Source organism: Megascapheus bottae, chromosome 13 (genome assembly GCF_031878675.1).
Source record: "Megascapheus bottae isolate mThoBot1 chromosome 13, mThoBot2.hap1, whole genome shotgun sequence".
Lineage (NCBI taxonomy): Eukaryota > Metazoa > Chordata > Mammalia > Rodentia > Geomyidae > Megascapheus > Megascapheus bottae.
In genome coordinates, this window is record NC_143521.1 from 15,176,210 (window position 1) to 15,198,064 (window position 21,855).

The following is a 21,855-nucleotide window of genomic DNA, read 5'->3' on the forward strand; positions in this document are numbered from 1 at the left end:
GGGAGGTCAAGACATTACAGTGATATGTCAAAGTGGCAGAGCCAGTACGTGGGAATATTTAACCAGGTCAGCTGTGTTCATAATCTTTCCACTGACCAAGATGACTCACATTGAAGCTTCAAGAAATAGAGAAAAAGGAAACTATGTTCTTCTATTTCTTCAAGAAAAGGATCAGATCATTGGGCAGGTAGTGAAATGTGGGCATATTACTGAGCAAGTGAATCAGTCTGGCTTCCCAGTGAAGACACAGATAGTGAAATATATTGGTCTTTTCAAAACCATATCCCCTAAGGTTGTATCAATGTGATGTGAATATTCTAAAAGCAGGGCTATTTCCCATACCCAAAATGACTGTGAGTGTGAGAGCATTCCTCTCCTCAAACCTCATCTCTATTTTAAAAATGCCACTTGCCTTACATAAATTCCAAGTCTTACATGCAAAGTAGCAGATGGGATGCTTTGATGGCTTATGACAGCACATCACCATTAAAACAAAATTAAATCTATGCAACTCATTACACTGCATTTCCTGCCTTAAAGAACAACTGAAAAAGTGGGGGGAACCATTAGAACAGTAACTTTTTTATTTTGAAACCCTCTAGGGACACTGAGATGATAAATGGGAAAAGTTGCTAACCATTTATTTTAGCACATGCCTATTTTGTCTGTGCCTTTCAAATCAAACTATGAGGTAAGCCTATAAAGTGACAAGTCTTTATAAACAAACACAAACACTTTTATGTCCAAGAGAACATAATCTCAGACAGTTGCTTCATACTTGCAATAAAGAGCTGTCAGTATTCAAAATGCATTTTTTGGAATGTCTTCTGAGGGAGTGCACAAATCACATGAGAAGGCTGAGCTCATTACTTCATAATTACTCCTTTTCTTAAGCAAAAATAATTGCTACTTTTTTCTTTACCAACCTGATTCAGAATGACTTTTGGCTATTTTGCTATATTTTAAAATCTACTTCTTGGAAAAAATATATACTGTCAGTATGGAGGATAGGCTAAAGAATACCATGGTACTTTGAAAACAGTTTTAAATATATTTTGTGTCTAAAATGTGAAGACTTTTCAAAGGCAATAACTTTCTCAGTAATAGTCTTTGGTAAAATTTTCTTAATTGCGAGTGAGTTCATGCTTTTTAGTTTGTAACTTCTACTATTTTTTAAACGACCATTTTATTTTACCCATTAATAAGTAATTTGAAAAAGCAATAAATAAGGCTGGAGATATGGCTTAGTGGTGTCACACTAGCATAGCAAGTATGAGACACTGAATTTGAATTACAAGTATCACCAAAAGAATAATAACAATAATAGATAAAGAATTTAAATCCACTTGCGGTACTTAAAATCTTTCCGTAGGGCCAGGAGCATGGCCTAGTGGTTGAGTGCTTGCCTAGCATGCACGAAAAGCTGGGTTCAATTCCTCCCTACCACATACATAGAAAAAGCTGGAAGTAGTGTGGTGGCTCGAGTGGTAGAGCACTAGCCTTGAGAAAGCCCAAGGACAGTGCTCAGGCCGTGAGTCTAGAACTGGACAAAAAGAAAAAAAAAATAGTTTTCTAAAATTGCCAGACTTTAAAGGAAATCAAGCCAGAGAACTATTAAGAAATATTGTGGGGGTAATTACTAAGTATTAGTACTAACATAAAAATTACCAGTAACTTTTGTTAATTTAACTTACATGATGCAAACAAAATTGTATTCAAAAGAAAACTGATACCAACCTTATATCGAACATGAAAGCCCCCCTCTATGCCGACTAAATATTCAACTCAAGAAGAGGTCCAGAAAGTAAATGCAAGGAAAGCAAAAATATGGAATTCACAGAGATTACAGAGGGAGTCATGAATTATATAAAATGGTATGTGATAAAGATGTGACTTTGTAAGGAGGCCAAGAAAATTAAAAGAATCAACTGGCAAGTACAATTTGAAATATCAAAGAGAAACACAAAGGAATGTGTAATTGTGAGTGAGAAAAAGTATGTAAGCAGGAGTATAGAAATGAATTGGGTACAGTATCAGAAAAAAATATATGTGTTCCTTGTGATTACTACCAAGTCTGATACTTTTCCTTTGTCTAGGACTCCATGTGGGAATGAACTAACCACAGAAGCTCATCTTGATAAAAATCACCATCCAGTCTGCTGCTGATGCCTGTTTTATTCACAATGCAGTTGCATCAGATGCTACTGAATTCATATAGTATTAAAGATGTGTTTTTCCAAACATCAGGTTGAGGTAAATTTGGACACCATTAAGGGAGATTATATGGAGTTCAGTGAAAGTCCATTAAGTGAGCAAGCACCCTATACCCTTTGCTCAAGCTAACTTCTCAACTTCTCATTTTTAGCTTGGACTTTTTGTACCTGTTTATATTTCCCCATTAGACTCGCCTGTTCTTCAGTTGCTTATGAGTCTCCTTATGGTTTGGTTTTCAGGTAATAACAAACCCATAGGTAGTGTCTATTATTTGTCAGGTAGATATCTAAGTGGTTTATATGTGCTAATTTAAATCCTCTCAATAATTCTATTTCACAGGTGAAGAAATCAAGGCACAAGTAATTTGTTGCTAAGTAATTTTACAGCTGCATAACATGACAGAACTCCTATGTGAAAATTCTGAGTGCAGCTGTTTGTACCATCGCCATCTTGTCATTATGGTAATTACTCAGTAAACATTCAAAAATTATTTTCTATAGATAGTATTTTTTTATATTTTTCTTAGAATACTTTGGCCATAAAATTACTTTTTGATGTTTTTGTTGTTGTTGAGATGACTTGGCTCAAGGAGATGTATGAATTGTCAGATTTTTTAAAAAAAATCTGCATTTTCCTTCCCACTGATAGGAAAGGGCAAAAACTGCCCAAATCATTTCTAACGAAGCGTGATGGCTTCAGAGAAGTCAGGAGACAGAGGTTACCTGGAAGCGGAAGGAGTCACTCTGGGCTGGGGCTCCCGAGTGCCTGTACCACACTATGCCTTCGTCAATGTCTTGCTGGGTGAAGGTGCTGGTGGGGGTCACAGTCCTGCCGTCAGGAAGGTGTTGTCCTCCACTGGCAGGACTGTCCGCAGGCAGATTCATCAGAAGGACTACCTCCCCTGTGGAAGCACAGGCCACGCAGTTAGTCAGCCTCGCCAGCAAAGCAATCAGAGCTCTTCTCCCTTCCTATCATTCCTCCTTTTGTTAACTGAAAAAGATGCCCTTCAATATTTTTATCAAAGGAGAAGGAAAGAACGCTAGCAGCAAACTTAATAGATATCATTGAATCCACCTTTAGACACAGAATTCTCATTCTTTCAGCTGAAAGTACTAAAAGGCAGTCAAGGGTGATTTATGCATAAGGCTGCTGACTTGTATGTACTACGACTACATCAGAAAACCCAAATGCTAGAATAGGTTAAGAACAGATACTCAAATACTGGGTATAAAATGGATTCATTTCCACACACAATCTTCAACACAACAGAAAGTTATTTCCTAATCAGAAAGTTTTAGATATAAACATAGTGGAAAGTTAGGTATCAATCCACCGGAAATTATTCTTAAGCAAATCATGTTCAATGAAAGAGCTATCAGCTAACACTATAATATATTCTAGCATTTATATATATATATATATATAAATACTCACTCCACTCTGTGTAATGTTTTGAACCCAGTTCTGCCAATCATTTGTCTGAGCTTGCCAACTGTTACTCTTTACCAGTAAGAACAAAGGTTGGGCACTTATAATATGAAAATTGCAAATACCTCAAGATCCACAATTTTTTTAGTACCAACAGGATGTCACAGTGGAAAATTCCACACTGGATAGACTTCCTGCAATAGGTTATAGTCAGAATGCAGGCATATTGTAGAAAACAGAAATGAGTGTTTAGACTTGGGTCACCATCTTAAGGTATCTCATTGTTTTTGAAAATACTCCAAATTCAACAGATACACAAATCTGAAATCCAAATTTCTCAAGCATTTTGGATAAGGGGGCTATTCAATCTATAGTATGTATTTCTTGGGTGTTTAAAAAAGTATGTTAGCCATATTTACTCTTATTTTTGTTTAATGTTTCCAAATGATCTTATTATTATTTTCAGGGTACAAAGTTCTTTAGGCTAAGAGAAACTCAGAAAGTTGTTGGAGGTCACAAAGTATGATTTGGAAGAAAAGCTCATGTTCTTGGCTCAGAAATCTGTGCTATTAATCATCATTATTTTCTGGTACATGTGTCCATATTTACCCTGTCAAATAACTGATCATATTTTCTTCTTAATTCTTTAATCTTTATCTGAACTGAAGCAAAGAAATCGAAATTGAAATACCACCATTCTGTTTTCACAGTTTATTCTGTACCTGGAGCTACTACCATCTTAAAGTGAGATCACAAATACAGAAGTGCTACAGAAACAATTAAAATTTAACAAGAACATGACTTTACCCGAAGACCAAACCCAAGTCATGAGTTAACTGGTGAAAACAACATCTAACAATGAATCTGAAAAGACAATTTACTATTCTGACAATGAGAGAGAGAGAGAGGGGGGGGGAGGTAAAGAATGTATCTGTGTATGGGGTACAAACATACTTGCACACAAGTACATGCAACATCCACTGTATATAAAATTGGAAAAATGGAGGAGAAAGGAAAGAGGGAGAGTAAGAGGAGAGAAGGGACGGAGAGGTTATGTCTATTTACCTATTTTTCAAATGTGCAGTAGGATACCCAGATCTTAATATAGTAGACATATTGTATAATAGACAGCATGTTTATTTTTCCTCTCAAGATTCATAGAACATTCTATTTCCCTAGAGATATCTATTTTCTTACTCAAAGCAAACACTCATTCCCATATTTACATGCATTAAAATCTAGTTAAAATGAGCATATCTTGGATGCAAATGAAATACTGAAGCTAGAGAAAAACATCAGTATTCTCCTTTATATAATCATGTGTAGAATGAACTCAATCTAACTTTCTTTCTTGTATTATTTTTCATTTGTTTCTAAGTCAAAAATTCCATTACCAATCTCTCCTGGTTCAAATTCTATTCATGAGCTGCTATTAACAGACATTCTTTCTAGGATGTGAACTGTTGATGAGTGTGAGTACGCTTGCAAAATATTCTGAATGGAAATTGCCGCAAAGAAATGAAAGGAGTAGAAGGACAGCAAATATCCAACTACTGATTCCCTACTTATTTTTCTTTAGAATAGAAAAAGCAAAGCAGAATTTACCCAGAAAGGCCTAATATTTTATATTAAAATTGCTTCCTTGCTATACAGATTAACAGGTATCCTAGGATATTGGCTAACTGCATTAATTTCAACTCAATAGTCTTTGAGTATATATTAGTTGTGATTTACCATGCAGGACTCTTCAAGATTACACTGAGTCCAAGCCAGAGTAGTTCCTACTCTTAAAACTAGCCACATAAGCAACTGGGTACCACTGGGATTCTCAGGAGATGAATGAGCCAATGGAGAACACATGATGTATGGGACCAGAATACAGGATTATGATAATGAGGATGGAGCTTATATTGTTAAAACATAGTAACCACTAACATTTATGTAGGCAGTTTGACCATAATAAGGCTGCTCCAGCGTAGAGAATGGAGACTTTAACTAAGACAATTAAGTTAAGACCGGAAAGCAATAAGCAGACACAACAAACAGTCAAATAAACAAGCAAAGCAACAGATGTGGCTTTGAAAGATGAAGGAAGAAGAATTTAGGTTGAGTGACTGGATGTCAAGGAGGAGCACTCACAGAATACCAGCTAGGGTGAAGGGAGGACAGAGAGCTCAAGCTGGATTTATTGAGTAAAGCTGTGATGATAGCCACTGAATAACGGAGAGGAATAGTAAGGGTTTTGTTTGTTTATTTTTGCTTTTTTTTTTTCTTGCCAGTCCTGGGCTTTGGAATCAAGGCCTGGGCATTGTCCTTGGGTTTTTTTTTTCTCTCAAGGCCAGAGCTCTACCACTGGAGCCACAGCACCATTTCTGGCGTTTTTCTATATATGTGGTACCAAGGAATTGGACCCAGGTCTTTGTGCATGCTGAGCATTCTACCACTAGGCCAAAATCCCATCTTGGTATTTTTTTTTGGGGGGGAGGCGAGTCATAGAGCTTGCACTCTGGGCCTGAGCGCTGATCCTGAGCTCTTCAGCTCAAGGCTACTACCCTATCCCTTGCGCCATAGCCCCACTTTCCCTTTTCTAGTGATTAACTGGAGATAAGAGTCTCCCAGACTTTAATGCCCAAGCTGGCTTTGAACCTTGATCCTCAGATCTCAGCCTCCTGCGCAGCTTGGATTATAGGCATGAGCCACTGTGCCTGGCTTAATAGTATTTTTGTGTAATGTACTATAGAGAGATGAGAGATAACTTTTTGTGAAGTATCTCATCTTTACTTTGATCAAAATATAGCTAAAAGGCGATGAAACTTTAAATATGAAGCCACATTTAAAACAGAAACTATCACTGCATGGGCTTTCTTTTTTTATTAAAGAATTTATTAACATTGATGTTTATATCATATTTCAAATGTCATGTTTTCTTTTATTTAGAAGTTTATATCTGAAAAGAAAAATGAGTAGTTATCAAATTAGAATATCTTTGCATTATGTTCAGATCAAGATTCCTTTTGTTAATACATGACTATGCTAACAAATAACTTTTTGCACTTTGCAATGAGTTAGATTACATCAGATTCTTTCTCAAATGACATTCAGAACATCTCACTATTTTTACAATCAAGTCTACAAAGTAACTAAGGTCTAAGCATTTACTTACTTGCCTAAACTTATATTGAAGCATGGTGTTGAGTTAAGAACTTGTTGAATTTAGGCCATTTCTGCACATATTACATAAGTAATTTATGTATGATACCATTCTAGGGTCAATTTATCACAAAATACCTAGAGCTGGAGACTTGAACATTTTTTTAAGTTGAAATCTTTACTATCTTGCTACATTATAAAAGCATAAAAAACAAACAGAAGATATTTTCTGTATACATTTTCAAAGTTTTCTTTGAAATCATGTTATTTGTATTAATACAGAGATACCAAATATCTTCACTGGAAAGGACACACTGGATGATGATGAACCATTGATAGGTTATTGAATTTCTACATTGGATGTAATCTTATGGCTACACTATCATGGACAGGCACTTAGCTAAGCTTATTTACATTCATAGACCAGGGGAGCATCTATATAGAGGAAAAGTAAAACTAGGAAAAGCAATGATAAGTGAAATATCAGTGGCAATGAACATAAACCTTCTGAAGAGACGAAAGAGCATGATGTCTTAGTTTAAAGGAGACATCAAAAAATGGCCTTCGTGGAATTATTTCTGTCATAGTGCCAAAACTGAAAATAACATAAACTGTGTTAAGGAAAGCTTAAGGTTGCTATAGAGGTCTACGACTATGAATTTAGTCCCCCCAAAAGTTGGGGATGCAATCCTGTTGTAGCATAAAGCTAAAATTATATAGAAAAATGAAAATATATGGCATCCTATAAATATTCCCAAAACAGAAAATGCATCATTCTCTCAAAAGATATCACGATCAAGTAGAAGTTTTTAGAGATGAAAGTGGCTAATTTCTGAGTTTGTATTAGCATCACATTAGGTATTAGATAAGAAAATTTAACAAATTTGTTAATAACAGAAAAAGGAATTATTCCAAATGAAACACAGAGAGAAGGACTCAGAAACAAGACAAAACATGGTCTGGGAACTCATCACATGTGATTTTTCAACCTTTTTTCACTTCTCCTTTGGAAACTCTAATTACATATATATTAGGGAGTTTGAAAGAGATGAGAGATAACATAGTACATTAAGGACAACAATCACTCATTATATGGCTTTTCTATATCCTGGAGGTCCTTTCATTTAGAGTCATACTATATCACCATCCCCTCTTATACAGACTGAATTCATCCTGGCACCTGAGACTTGGCTCTAGGAAAGGTCTTGGAAATTTTAAGCTATGGACACCTTATAATTGTTAGCATGTGTGTGTGTGTGTGTGTGTGTGTGTGTGTGTGTGTGTGTGTGTGTGTGTGTGTGTTGAACTCTGGGCCTAGGCACTCTCTCTGAGCTTCTTTTGCTCAAGGCTAGCACTCTACTGCTTGAACCACAGTGCTACTTCTGGCTTTTTCTGGGTAATTTATTGGAAATAAGAGTCTCACGGACTTTCCTGCCCAGGCTGGCTTTGAACCATGATTATCAGATCTCAGCATCCTGAGTAGCCACCACTGCCATAATTGTTAGTATGTTTACCCAACATTTCAAGGCGGTGACAAGAACTTTCTCAAGTTATTGCATTTTATAAGAGTAACATTATAGAAAACACTGAAGAATTTTAATGTGTAATTTTTCAAACAGCCTTGTCAAGATTATCTTAGAAGGACACAAAAGGAAATTTGAGGGTCTGGCTTTTGAAATTAAACTAACTAGGATTGGGAATGTGACTTAGTTGCAAAGAGTTTGCCTAGCAAGCCTGAAACCTTGGGTTCAATTCCTCAGTACCATATAAAATTAAACTGACATCTAGATGAATTTTAATAAGCTGATTTACCCATCTTTCTCACGAATGAAGTCAAATTACTTAGAAACATAAATCAAGTCTTAGATGATATATATATGCACACATATAAATTAAATACACTATTAATATATACAATGTGATACTTATTGTAATTATTCTTACTTTTAAGAGAAATGTAAAGCATAGCATGTTGATGCCCCCTGGAATTCCAGCTACTATGGTGGTGGAGGCAGGAAGCTAGCAATTCATAGCCAACCTTGACAAAGTTAGCAAACCCTGTCTTAAAAAGGGGGGGGCAGGGTTGGGCTACAGTTCAAGGGGTATAGTGCTTGTGCTTTAGGCATAGGCCCTGGATTCAATCCACAGACCCTAAACCAAAATAGAACAGAGAGAAGACAGAGAAAAGAGAAAGAGGAGAGAAGGAGGCCAGGAGGAGCACAAGGGAGGAGAGAGGAGGAGTGGAGAGGAGAGAAGAAGAGAGGAGATTCATTTCACTTGAATTGTAACCTTGCAACATGGAATTGTACAAGAGTAAATTGTAGCTCACCAAATGCCAATATAAAATCCTGCCAAGGGTACAAAAACGTTACCAAAGTGGGGGTGATCCTGTGTAATCTTGTAGATGATATCTTCAGCTCTGGCACCTGGTGCTTCAGCCTGTAAGATTCTGTTTGTAATCTGCAGCATTCCCCCTTCTGGAACCCACACCATCGAATCTGCCATGAGCTGGAGAGTGCCATCATTCTAGAGTAAGGGCAAAGAACAAGACAAATGCAAAATAAGAAAATATGGATCTTATAAATGTATAAGTTGTCAAATTGGTGATGAAAGCATGTGCCTGTAATCCCCAAACTAGGGAGGCTGAGACAGGATAATCGCGAGTTCCAGGCCAGGGTAGGTAATACAGAGAGCTGGTGTCTTGAAACAAACATGTACATATGTGTGTGTATATACACGCACACATATATGCAGACACATGCAAACACATTACACATATGTACATATTGAACCTCTATGTTCACACAGACACATATGTCCATATGCATGTATGTTATTGGCTCTTATTATTGCTAAAGATCACCTAATAAAACAGAATTATTAATCAGAGTCACACTATGAACCACGTATGTGAATATATATGTATATACATACATTGAATGCTGATATCTACACATGCATGTATATATTACTAGATGGACTCATACTTCTTCATCTTCTCTGTCATCATCAAGTAAATTATGTAATTATGTCATTCAGGAAGACTAAGTCTCTCAATTTCTTTCTTCTTTTATCTGTCTATCTCTCCAGTCCTTGCTGTCTACCATATTCAAGAATTATTCCATTAGCACCTACTACATGCCCTTTCTTTCACTAGAGAACTGCAATATACAAGAATGTCTGAAGCAGGACTTTAACTTCAGAGCTTAAGGCCCAGGTGGAGATACACTGCATAATTAGGATGAGTCACAAGCCATTGTCCAGAGGAAACTTGAACAAGAAGCTAAGGGGGTGTAAGGAAAAAAAGTATAGGAATGATTTTTCTTAAAGATTTTATTTATTTCTTTATTTTTGAGTAAGAAACATTAGGCTTTCTATGTAGAGAAGGCCAAAGATGAACCTGGGAAACAACACACTGTGTGTTCAATGAAATATTCAAGGCTTTGGGGACAGGAGAGCTCAAGGAAACAGAGAAGGATGGATAAAAAGTGACACCATCTTAAGGAAGACTAGTACAAGGTGGAAGCTAAATTAAAAGTCTCGATTTATCTTACAGGCACTGGAAAGAAAACAGGAGTCTTCAGGGAAGGAAATGGGATCACCTGGCTGATAGGCTATCCGTCTACATTAGAACGACAGACTCCAAGGGCAAGCAACTCGTATTGGGATGAACCTGAGCTGTGGAAACCATTGAACAAGTTCTTGCAGTGGTGGTTGAGCAGAGAAAAGATGAAGGCAGATGAGAGAGCAATTGCGGTGGGAAAGATAGCGAGAAACATTCTAGAAACATGGCAAAAGCCAAACTGACGGCCCTGGTGGCTGCTGGGGAGAGAAGCTGGAGGACATCGCCCGCTTTTCACTCCTGAGAAAGCCACCAATTGAATTGCTAAAGCTAATGTCATTAAAAAGCACTGTCACTCCCGATGTGCAAGGGGGTGCAGCCTCTTCCTAGGCCTCCTACTGGACATTTTCCACAGAATGAGATTAGCAAGGCTGCCACGGTTCCATTTTCATCCTTCAAAACCCAGTGAATCCGATATCTTAAAAAAGGGCATGTGAAAAAGGATGTTTTTCTAAATTAATATTATTTTCAAATATGCCTATAACAACAGAGCAAACAGCAACTCTCGGGAGAATAATTTTCAGCAGAAGAGACAACTATTCTTTTACAGCCAGTTGACACGAGTATTTCACCTCAGGAGGCCAGCCTGGCCACTTATATCACACACATTAGAAAATGGAGTCAAAGGTGCCAAGGAGAAGAGTGACAAAGGCACCTTCCTTCCTTCCTTCCTCCCTTCTTCCTACCTCCCTCCCCACCTCTCATTTCAAAGGCATCTCCTATTCTGATTGTACTCAGGCAAAAATCCCAGAGGACAGTCTGCTTTCACAATAGGTTTAGCACACTATTTACAAAAACATCAAAGTGTGTCAGAAATGTTGCATATCTTAGTTCAGAGTTCTGGGAGCCAAAGCTCTGAATCTAACAGGGTTTTATATACTGTGATACATTTGGGACCAGGTTTCTTAACCAGCAGCCCTGTCAACTCTGATTTTGGTTATTGAGATCAATTATACTCCAATAATCACATTATTGGACTAAAAGGTAATATGGCTTTTCAGATTCTTAGCACGCAAGCAAGCACTACACCCTCAATGTTCAAATGGCTCTTAAACACATCTTTAGTTCATCTATTCGTATCAGCACAGTTCTCGATCTCCTGTATAAGTGTAACTATTTAAGAGACAGTATGACTTGAAACTCAGTGCTTACAGAACAGCAGCAGTACCAGGAGCTTATTAAGAGGTGTAGGATCTTAGACTAAATACTCAGATCTTCTGAATCAGACCTCCTGAATCAAACTCTGCATCTGGAACAGTGCCACAGAGATTGTATGTACGTAAAAAAGGATGTAAAGTCTGTCCTAGGATATAGATGGCAATGTTCTAGAATGATTATTATTCTGAAGGCCCTCAGATATGTCTTTTAGAATGCCTAGAATACATACACCTCCATTTCTAAAGTTATCATTTTCAGTACCAATGCCAGTACCAGATGCCCCTCATAAATTCATGGATCAAGAAAATGTAGTACTTATACACAATGGAATTCTATGCTGCCATCATAAAGAATGACATTGCCTTTCTAAGGAAATGAAGAGACTTGGAAAAAAATAATTAAGCGAAGTAAGCCAGACCCAAAGAAACATAGGCTCTATGGTTTCCTTCATTTGCAATATTAGTAAATGACTAGGATTTTTCTAAAAGAGGATCGCAATGGCTCAATAATATCTTCATGTGTGTATGACCATATAGGATGATGCTAAATGAAATGATTCCAAGATATGGAAACAAGAGGTTTATCTTTGCGGTTGTTGTTTTTAATGTACTATGTGAAATTAATTCTTTTCTCTTTTTTTTCCTCTTATGGTTTATCCCCTGTTGTTAATATATCTGACTTTGGTACCTGGTACAGTGTATATACGTTTACTTGCTTATTTGCCTTTGGGAAAGGGAACAACAAGATGATTAGACTAAGGACAAAGGCTAAACCAATACAACAGCGATATTCACAAGACAATATGTTGGAAATGAACTTTATAAAATCAGGAGGGGCCGGGGAGGGAAAGTGGGAAACAAACACCAATGGTTGAGAAGTAATGGACTCACTTCCTTATAAATGCAACTGTAACCCTTCTATACATCACCCTTACAATAAATTTAAAAATCAAAACAAAACAAGAGAATTACAATTACTAAGGACAGGAAGCATAATCCTTTTCTTCTTCTTTACTTCTTTTTAGTGCTAACTCAGGGCCTCATTCTTGCTAGATTGGTGATTGGTTCCAACTTTGTCTTTTATGTCCTTTTTTTTTCTTTCAAGAGAAGGACTTGTACACTTTTCTATCTAGGCTGGCTTCAAACTGTCATCTTTCTGCTTTCAACCTCCTAAGTATCTAAGATTATGGGTGTGAATCATCAGCACCTGGCTAAAGAAATGTTATTCTTGAATGTCAATTGAAGAATAATAAGATCTAGCCTTCTAGCCACTATAGAAACCCTATTTTTTTTGGCCAGTCCTGGGCTTGAGCTCCAGGCTTGAGCACTGTCCTTGCGCTTTCTCAAGGCTAGCGCTCTACCACTTGAGCCACAGCACCATTTCCAGCTTTTTTCTACTTACTGGTATTGAAGAATCGAACCTTGGTCTTTGTGCATGCTAGGCAAGCACTCTGCCACTAGCCTAAACTCCTAGCCTATAAAGACCCTAATTTTAACAGCTATCACTTAAATGCCAATACTATTGTGAGAGTCCCATGTATAAATGGAAGGTGCTAGTACCTTGGTGAAGAAAAAAAATCCAAGAACAGATACACTAGAAGGAATAAGAAAAAAAGTTTATGTCACCTGTATCTATTTTATCCGTATCACCTGCTTTCAAGTAGACACAATCAAAAATCTTTAAGAGTATGATTTCTTCTGTGAGAGAAAAGCAAATGCGCAGATTCCTTATAGGACAAGTCAAAAGAGGCCTATTTGTCTCAGAAGGTACTGGCCTTGGGTATGAATACTCTGGGCTGAATATTCTGGGAGCAGAGAACATAGAGAAGAGTCCACAGAGACACTTCAGATCATTGCAATAAAATAGGTAAAACCTTGCTAAACAGCTCAAGAGCCCAGTCCATGAATTTCATGAGATGCTGTGAATGCAGACTCCTCAACTCTCTAGGAAGCACTTTCAGCATTCCATGCACCCCATCCTTAGCCTGTGCCCAGTACTCCCTCACAGACAGTGCATGCTGGGCCCTGTAGAGAGCATATCTGTTATCTTCAGATAAAACACTCTCCACATGACATAAAAAATATGTGCCCATATATGTCAGAGCGCTGACATAAGGAAAATAAATGAAAAGCTTTCAGCACTCATTTTGGCTTTGACATTTCAAAAAAAAAAAAAGATGATAATTCTAGGACTGTCCTGGAAGACAACAAAAAAAAGAGTAGCATATCCAGAGAAAAGGTCTAACAGTACTTCAAAATCCTTAGAGAATTGAGAGGTGATAGTTTTTCTTTCCTGTCTCCATCAAATAAAGAAGGAAGATGATGACTGCTTATTCAAATACAAATGATAATGGAAGACTCAAGAAACACACACACACACACACACACACACACACACACACACACACACACACACTAGTTGTACTCATCCATAGAAAGAATATTGTACAGTTAGTAAAGAAATGGAAAAACCTGAAAAAAAATACAGTTAAGTGAAGTAAGTCAGTCAAAGGATCCATGTTTTCTTTCATATGTGGGAGTGAAATTTATCTTACAAACTCATAAGTAAATACATTGGGTATATGCAAATGTATTAATTGAAATAAGGTAGATTCAAGGGAGAACTCAAATACCAATCCCTTAGAAAGGCAAAGTCAAAGCTCAACAAAACAAATACTAGCAAATGGAACAGGAAAGGGTAGGTTAGGGTCAAGGGGTAAAGGGTAGATAAATGAAGAAAAAATAAGGGGAAGATTACAATGAAAAAATTAATGCATATCTTACAAAATTAAGAAAAGTGAGGGGCTCAGGCCTATAATCCTGCCTATTCAGGAGGCTGAGATATGATGATTGAAATTCAAAGCCAGTTGGGGCAGTTCTGGGGCTTGAACTCAGGGCCTGGACATGTCCTTGGACATTTTTTGTTCAAGGCTAGTGCTCTGCCATTTGAGCCCCATCACCATTTCTGACTTTTTCTGTGTATGTGGTTCCAGGGAATCAAACCCAGGGATTTGTGCATGCTAGGCAAGCACGCTACCCCTAGGCCAGGCTCCTGGCCTCAGTGAGATATTAATCTATAATTAATTACCAGAAAACCAGAAGTGGTGCTGTGGTTCAAGGTCGTAGAACACTAGACCATGATGACAAGTTAAAAAGAGAGAGAGTGAGAGAGAGAGAGAGAGAGAGAGAGAGAGAGAGAGAGAGAGAGAGAGAGAGAGAGAGAGAGAGAGAGAGAGGGAGGGAGGGAGGGAGGGAGGGAGGGAGGGAGGGAGGGAGGGAGGGAGGGAGGGAGGGAGAGAGAGAGAGAGAGAGAGAGAGAGAGAGAGAGAGAGAGAGAGAGAGAGAGAGAGAGAGAGAGAGAATGAATTGAGGGGTAGTCTGGGAGGAATAGGTGAGAATGTTGAAAGGAGTAACACTAAGCAAAATGCACTGTATTAATAACTGCTGTATTAAATGACAATTCCTTTGGACAACTATTTAAAATAATTTAATAAGAAGTAATGAATATGATCAAAGTTTAGTATAAGCATGTGTGAAAATGTCATAATGAATGTAATCCATTGATTTTGTAATTAATATATGCTAAAAAGATAAAGAAGTTAAAAATAACATTAAATTGTTAAAAAAGATAACACTGATCAAAATACATTCAATCAATAAATTGCTTTGTTAAATGGCAACTTCTTTGTCTCACTACTTAAACACACTAAACAAAAATTAAGATAAAATGAAAATTTAAAAACTTTCCAAATCTTGGAAGGAGGGAAATAAACCAATAAGCCAAATGAATAACAAAATGCATGGGAAAAAAACCCTAAAATCTTTACTGACACATTATAACAAATTTTCACAAATTAAACTAAAAAAGATTTTGAACATAATAAGAAAAAAAGTGACCTTTCATATAGAAGTGAGACCCACATGACTTTTAGAGGATTTTTCATTAATAGCTTTGTAGGCTAGCAAAGTGGAACAATTTGGCCAGGGCCAACAATATTTATAAAGCTGTTATTCAGAAATGAAGAAGAAATAAATCTTCCCCGAAACAAATGTGATGTAGTTTGCCAACAGTAGGCCTGTCTTACAAGAAATGCTAGAATTCTTCAATTTGAAATAAAGGATGCTACTCAGTAACACAAACATAAGAGTAGAAAACTCATTGCTAGAGAAAAGTATAGATAGCCTTTTATATTGATGGGCTACTCCCCCATGATTCAACCTACGGAAAAGTTAAAACATTCTAGAGAAACTGTGGTGTCTATAGTGAACGTGTAGAGATATGTTGTCCTTATTCCTTCCTATAAAGCATTTCTCTTATATCCAATATTATGACTCCTGCATAAAGTTAGAAGAAAAATGTATTAAAGGGAAGTAGAACAAAATAAATTTATTAGTAGATTTATGATACAGAGACATAAATTGTGATACCAATTATATAAAATGATGAGAGGCAGGAAAGTAAAAGTGGAGACTGTCGAATGTGTTTGAAGAAAGATGCATTGTTACTAGCTTGAAGTGGATTACGATGATATGATTTACGAAAGCCTCATGGTAATCACAAAGAAAAATCTACAGAAGATATAGAAAAGAAAAAGAGATAACAACAAAGAAATTGAGCAGGGAGAGTGATAGAGGAAATGAAGTTGACTGGAATACTCTGTAAATATGTATGGAAAAGTATAACTCATATAACTAATGTAAGTGGAATAAGAGAAATGACTCAATACATATGATGACTACATAATTCAAATCATAAAGGAAACACAGTCTTATTTAGTCTTCCTAGAAGTAGGAAATTTCTGCATTTGGGGCATGGTAGGTGGCCCTATAGGATATGATGTTAAGATACAAGTAGATGGAAACTATATTATCTCACATGTGGGGCTGAAATAGTTATATTTATTTATTTTTTATTGTAATTAATAAAAGGGTTACATGATATTTGCCAGATAGAAGGTGCATTAATTCACATATATTGATACCCTTTCACATGTCTTGGTCCCCATTACCCTCCCCTCCACCCCCCCATCTTGGTTTTCCCCCCTTCCCTATCCAATTTCAAATAACCAAATACAAATAGTTATATTTTATATGACAATTCATAGGGGCAAAGAGGAGAGTGGTAGTTGATAGGGGCTAGGAAATTGGAAGAATGAGATGGCAGTCAAATGGCACAAAGTTTCTGTTCTGAAAGTAAGTTCTGAAAATTGATGCACTTTAATGTCTATTACTAGTAATACATAGTGGTATACTTAAAATATGTGAAGAGAAAGGCGCTTAAGTGTCTTATTAAGAAGCTAAGTTCTTATATAAAAGAGATCAAGAAAAGTCTGTAGTAGTGATGGTTTTCTGGGTATGTTCATATCTTGAAACTCATTGTGTTATATACATTAAATATTTAAGTTTTTATTTTTACTCAATAGTTTTAAAAATCAGTATAAATCTTTTGTTCATCATGATGGTAGGCATTTATATTCTTTTTTAAAATTTAATTTAATTTTTTCATATGTTTTTATTATAATTAATAGAGGGGTTACAGTTATAATTGACAGCTAGGTGTATTACTTCACACATGGGAGTGTAGGTGAATATTTGTGAGGAACACAGAAGCATATACCATCTTTTTCTACAGCTAAAGTATCCAAAAAGCCAAAATGAAATGTAATTTTGCCAATAGTTTGGATATTTTCTTTATTTCCTCATGGATTTTTTCTGCTTGCACATTGGTGCAATCATTCCTTTTAGCACTAGAAATTTACTATCTTGATAGTTGAACAATATCCTGCTCAGTGATGTTTTATATATTTTCCAGAGTGAATTAGCAGGTAATGAAATCCCAACAAATAAAATGGAGGGCATGATTAAAACAGTGCATTAAATGAAATAGGTCTTCTAATTCAGTTCATAAGAATAGATATGCAGAAATGTTGGTAATAAAGTTTAGCCATTACATGTTATATTACAATAAAAATATTGATGTGTGGTCCACAATTAAGAGAGCAATAAGTCTCTATTCTTTAGAAGAAAAAAATCTCACAAAAATGTTAGCCTTTTCCCTCAAAATTAGAAATTGAATCATAAAAAGTTAAACTTCAGCTAAAATGATAATAATCTAATCCTAAGCCAACATATTTAAGATAAAAATTTTTAATGCTTCACTATTTAGAAAATGACTAGAGCTGGAATTTTACTACCATTCTATTTACTCCATAAAGATAAAAATATCCCTTAGTGTGCAAGATCACATTCTCTTACCTTCCTTCCTTCCTTCCTTCCTTCCTTCCTTCCTTCCTTCCTTCCTTCCTTCCTTCCTTCCTTCTTTCCTTCCTTCCTTCCATCCTTCTATCTCCCTCTTTCTCTCTGGCTTTCTTGCTTGTTCTCCTTTGAGATGGAGTCTTCACTTGTAGCCTATAACTCTTGATCTCTCTGCTTCAACAGACTCAAGTACTAGAATTATAGATTTATGATACCACACTGTCCCTCATCCCATCCTTTTAAAAAGTTCATCATATAGGACATTGAAGATTTTAGGGAAGAAACATGTGGTAATATAAGGAGAAATTTACCAGCAAGAACAAGGAGGAGAATATATGGGAAGATTTGATGTTTATGAGTGTGTGTATGAGCCTTAAAAGCCTATAATTCCAAGTCAGAAATATTAAACCTCTACTCTGTTGATTTCAATTAAGTTAGATGGACAAATAAATCATTTAAATCAATGTTTTACTGAGTGCTCCCTTAAGAGACATTGGATTGAGCACTCTAAGCAAAAGGGAAACCATGTCATGGGGAAAAGGTTTATTTATTGTAAAACACATTCTTATTCATTGACATAAATATTTACTACTATCAAATTGTCTGTCCCTGCAAGACCACAAAAGGGAGGTAGTCACTAATGAAACTGAGAAAACCCACAAAGGGCTTTGTAACTGCACAATGACATTACCACAGCCAGAAAGGATTCTCCACAACACAGTTTTCCATCCTGTTGATAGTATGGCACTTGAGGGCTTTTATCATTAAAGCATTAAAAGAACTGTTCAAACAACAACAAATGAGGTCAGAAAGATCATCAGATTTATCACCAAAGTGGAACATAAAAAGCATGATTTCCAGAGGCCCCTTAGCTAATGAAAAGGCAGGTAATTCTGTGAAAACACAGCAGTAGAGAGAAGGCCACCACAGAGTAGGTCTTGTCCCTGTCCTCTTTTTAAGTCTTACTTAGATGTCGACTGGCTGAGAATCATCTCTTCACAGGCTTGAGTTTGCTAATCTAACAAAAGCCTGTACTTCAGAGCATTCATCATTACTTCTAATATATTTTTATTTCTTTTGCCTCTTTCCCTCAATATAACATGTGTCTATAGCAGTCCACATTCTGTTCTTGTTTGAGTAGCTCAAGGTATGCCTGGAAGTGGCATTCATATTTATATCAGACTGAGTTTGGGGGGCATGGTGACAAACTTGGAAAATAAGGATGAACTGATCATCCTTCTTCTCTTTCCTAGATGAATCAACCCCGGGACAGCAGAGGTACCCCAGTATTTCTTACATAACATACAAATCTCCTGAGATACAGGAAAACACACTTCACCATTCATACTCAACCCACTCACTCAACTGTGGCCTCCATCTGCTTATCCACTCATTGAAAAACAAAAACAAATGTAGGTTGAGTCTCTCCTTACAATGTAACATGCTCAAGAAGATTAAACAGCAATGATATCTCTTCTCACAAAACCTCCTATCATGAGCAACAGGCTAAGTTCTCTATTGGACAAGATTAGCGTTAATATGCACATCTGCCAACAGGAATTAAATAGAAATTCTTTGGCCATTCTACTTTAGCCATCAGGTAGACATCACTCAATATCTGACCCTTTCTCACATTTAACACATATGGAGCCTTGGGGTAAGAAATCTCATGCCCATCTTTGGAAATGATTCCTGGATTACAGTTATATTCACCAGATAGTAAGTGTATTACTTCTCAAACATTGATACCCCTTCTCATGTTTTTGTTCCCATTTCCCTCCCCAAATCATCTTGTTTTAACCCCTTTAAACATTACAATAAAAAAGAAAAGAAATGATTCCTAGAATGAAACCATATTGTCTGACACAGCTACCAGATGTTGTAACAGTTGAAGCTATTTTCTTCTTCTTCTTGGACCCAATAGACCAATGATTATAAATCCACATTTCTAACAAGCTTTAGTGAAATTAGAGGAAAGATTGCAGGCTTGGGACTTAGCTGCTTGGATAGGACCTTGTAAACACAAGTAAATTATTGTCTTCATTTATTCATTGAAGGAATAAGAATATGTATGGAAGGGGTATCAATGTTCAAGAGGTAATGTACCCACTACCTGATGAATGTAGTTGTAACCCCTCTATACATCACCACAACAATAAAATGCAATTTTTTTAAAAAGAATATGTATGCAAGAAATCACTGAAAACGCAGGCCAGAATGATGAATTGTGGTTAAGTATCAAAGGCAGGCACACTACACAGAAATCACAGCTTGGCAATAAATACCTTTAGAAGAACAAATGTTTTCAAACTTACTTGTGCTTTCATTTCCTCTTTTGGTAAATTAAAGTTAATTGTAAAAACCTCACAGAATGACCATCAAGTTTCAGTGTTCAATAAATGTTCAAAATAAATGTAAACTCTTCTGCCTAACTTTCCCTTAGGAAAAAATGAGTTCATATTCTAATCTTCTAGAGCAAGATATCATAAAGAGAAGAAAAAAATATAAAGAAAGGAACTGATAATTCCTAAAAAGAAAAGAGTATCATTTGTATAATATAATCAAGTTATAGTCAAGTTTATTATTAGCACATTCTTGACAGATACTGAGGCTTTTGTCAGGTGTCTATGGTTATGGTTTACATCACCAATACATAATCATACAATCTAGGAGACAGAGGGAGGATATAGGAGAGGGAGCAAGTTCAACCTCAATTTACTTTTTAGTCATCACAAACTGACCTGGTAATACCTACATAACATACCATCCACAAGGATTCCAATACTCTGTGCTTGTGCCTTGTTGCTGAGTTTAAATTCTATTTTTCTTTATTTTGTCTTGCTAATCACAAACATCCTAGAGATACCATGTCATCTTAAGCCATTTCACACAAAATGATTGTGCAATATATGGAAGTGAGCTCTGAGCACAGAGACAGGAGAAAAGTGGCTATGAGCGTTGCCTGGAAATCCTGCACATCCCTTGGAAGGAGAACAAGAAAGAAGGCAAGAAAACTTTCTGAGTCTGTCTAGACTTCAACTCTCTGGAACTAAACTTCATCTCCCAGGGTGACTGCAAGGGGGTGATAATTAGGCTTAGCTACAAGATGGACGCCTGCCAACTGATCTCATAATCAGCCTTCATGTATTCCATCGCTCTCAGGCCACCACTACTGTTCTCAGCAACTGAAAATAATGAGGCAAGAGACTGAGAAACTAGTTAGCAGACCATATTAGATTTAGCCAGTTTCCCTTCAGGAGGCCCTACCGCCAGTTTTGAGTGATCAGTGGTGAGAAAGTGACAGGGGATTTTTAAATTGTCCTCAGAAAATCAATCTCTCTCACTAATCATTAATGACATGTCGAAGGTTGGTGATATCTGGAATGAAAAGTTAAAAAAAAGTGCTTCCCAATCTACTACCAGGAGAAAAGCCATTTGTAACACATTAGAAAAAGGCAGTGAAATGCTACCAACTTTCAAAAATGATTTTCTTTCTTTTTATTGTTTTTTTTATATTATCCTAGTTGTACAAAGTGGTTTCAATTCTACACTTCACTTTAGGAGTCAAAAGCCTCTTGAATACGTCACTTCTTCCATCTTTCTCCTCCACTCTATACTAACCCCACTTAAATTACCTAGTTCAGTTTTCATCTATGTACATTGCATATTATGACTGTATTAGCCTTCCTTTCCTCTCTCTATTTATGTTTCTCTGCTGTCTTTGAGTCCTATCTTCTTCAATCAGAGTACATAGATGAATGCTTTTTGTTTTCATTTTGGCAGTACAGGGGTTTGAATTTAGGGTTGGACACTGTCCCTGAGCTTCTTTTGCTTGAGCCACAGCACCGTTTATGGCTTTTTTTCTTTCTTTTGATTAATCAGAGGTACCAGTCTAATGGCTGTTTCTGCCTGGGCTGGCTAGAACTTCGATCCTTAGATCTCAGCCTCCTGAGTAGCTAGGATTTACAGGTGTAAGCCAAGTGGTGTCCATTTAAAGATAACATTCTATAGAAAGCTCATACAGGCACT

The 21,855-nt window shown here is 36.6% G+C and overlaps 1 protein-coding gene across 1 annotated transcript in view; it reads right to left on the minus strand.

Annotated features, from left to right (window-relative positions):
• Fras1 (Fraser extracellular matrix complex subunit 1) overlaps nucleotides 1-21,855 on the minus strand; it is a 272,346-nt gene that overhangs the window by 119,806 nt on the left and 130,685 nt on the right. The window contains exons 29-30 of the mRNA XM_090343975.1: nucleotides 9,165-9,318; nucleotides 2,937-3,115 (exon numbers count right to left, since the gene is read on the minus strand). Coding sequence (XP_090200101.1) covers nucleotides 2,937-3,115; nucleotides 9,165-9,318 — 333 coding nt within the window. The remainder of the gene's footprint in view (nucleotides 1-2,936; nucleotides 3,116-9,164; nucleotides 9,319-21,855) is intronic.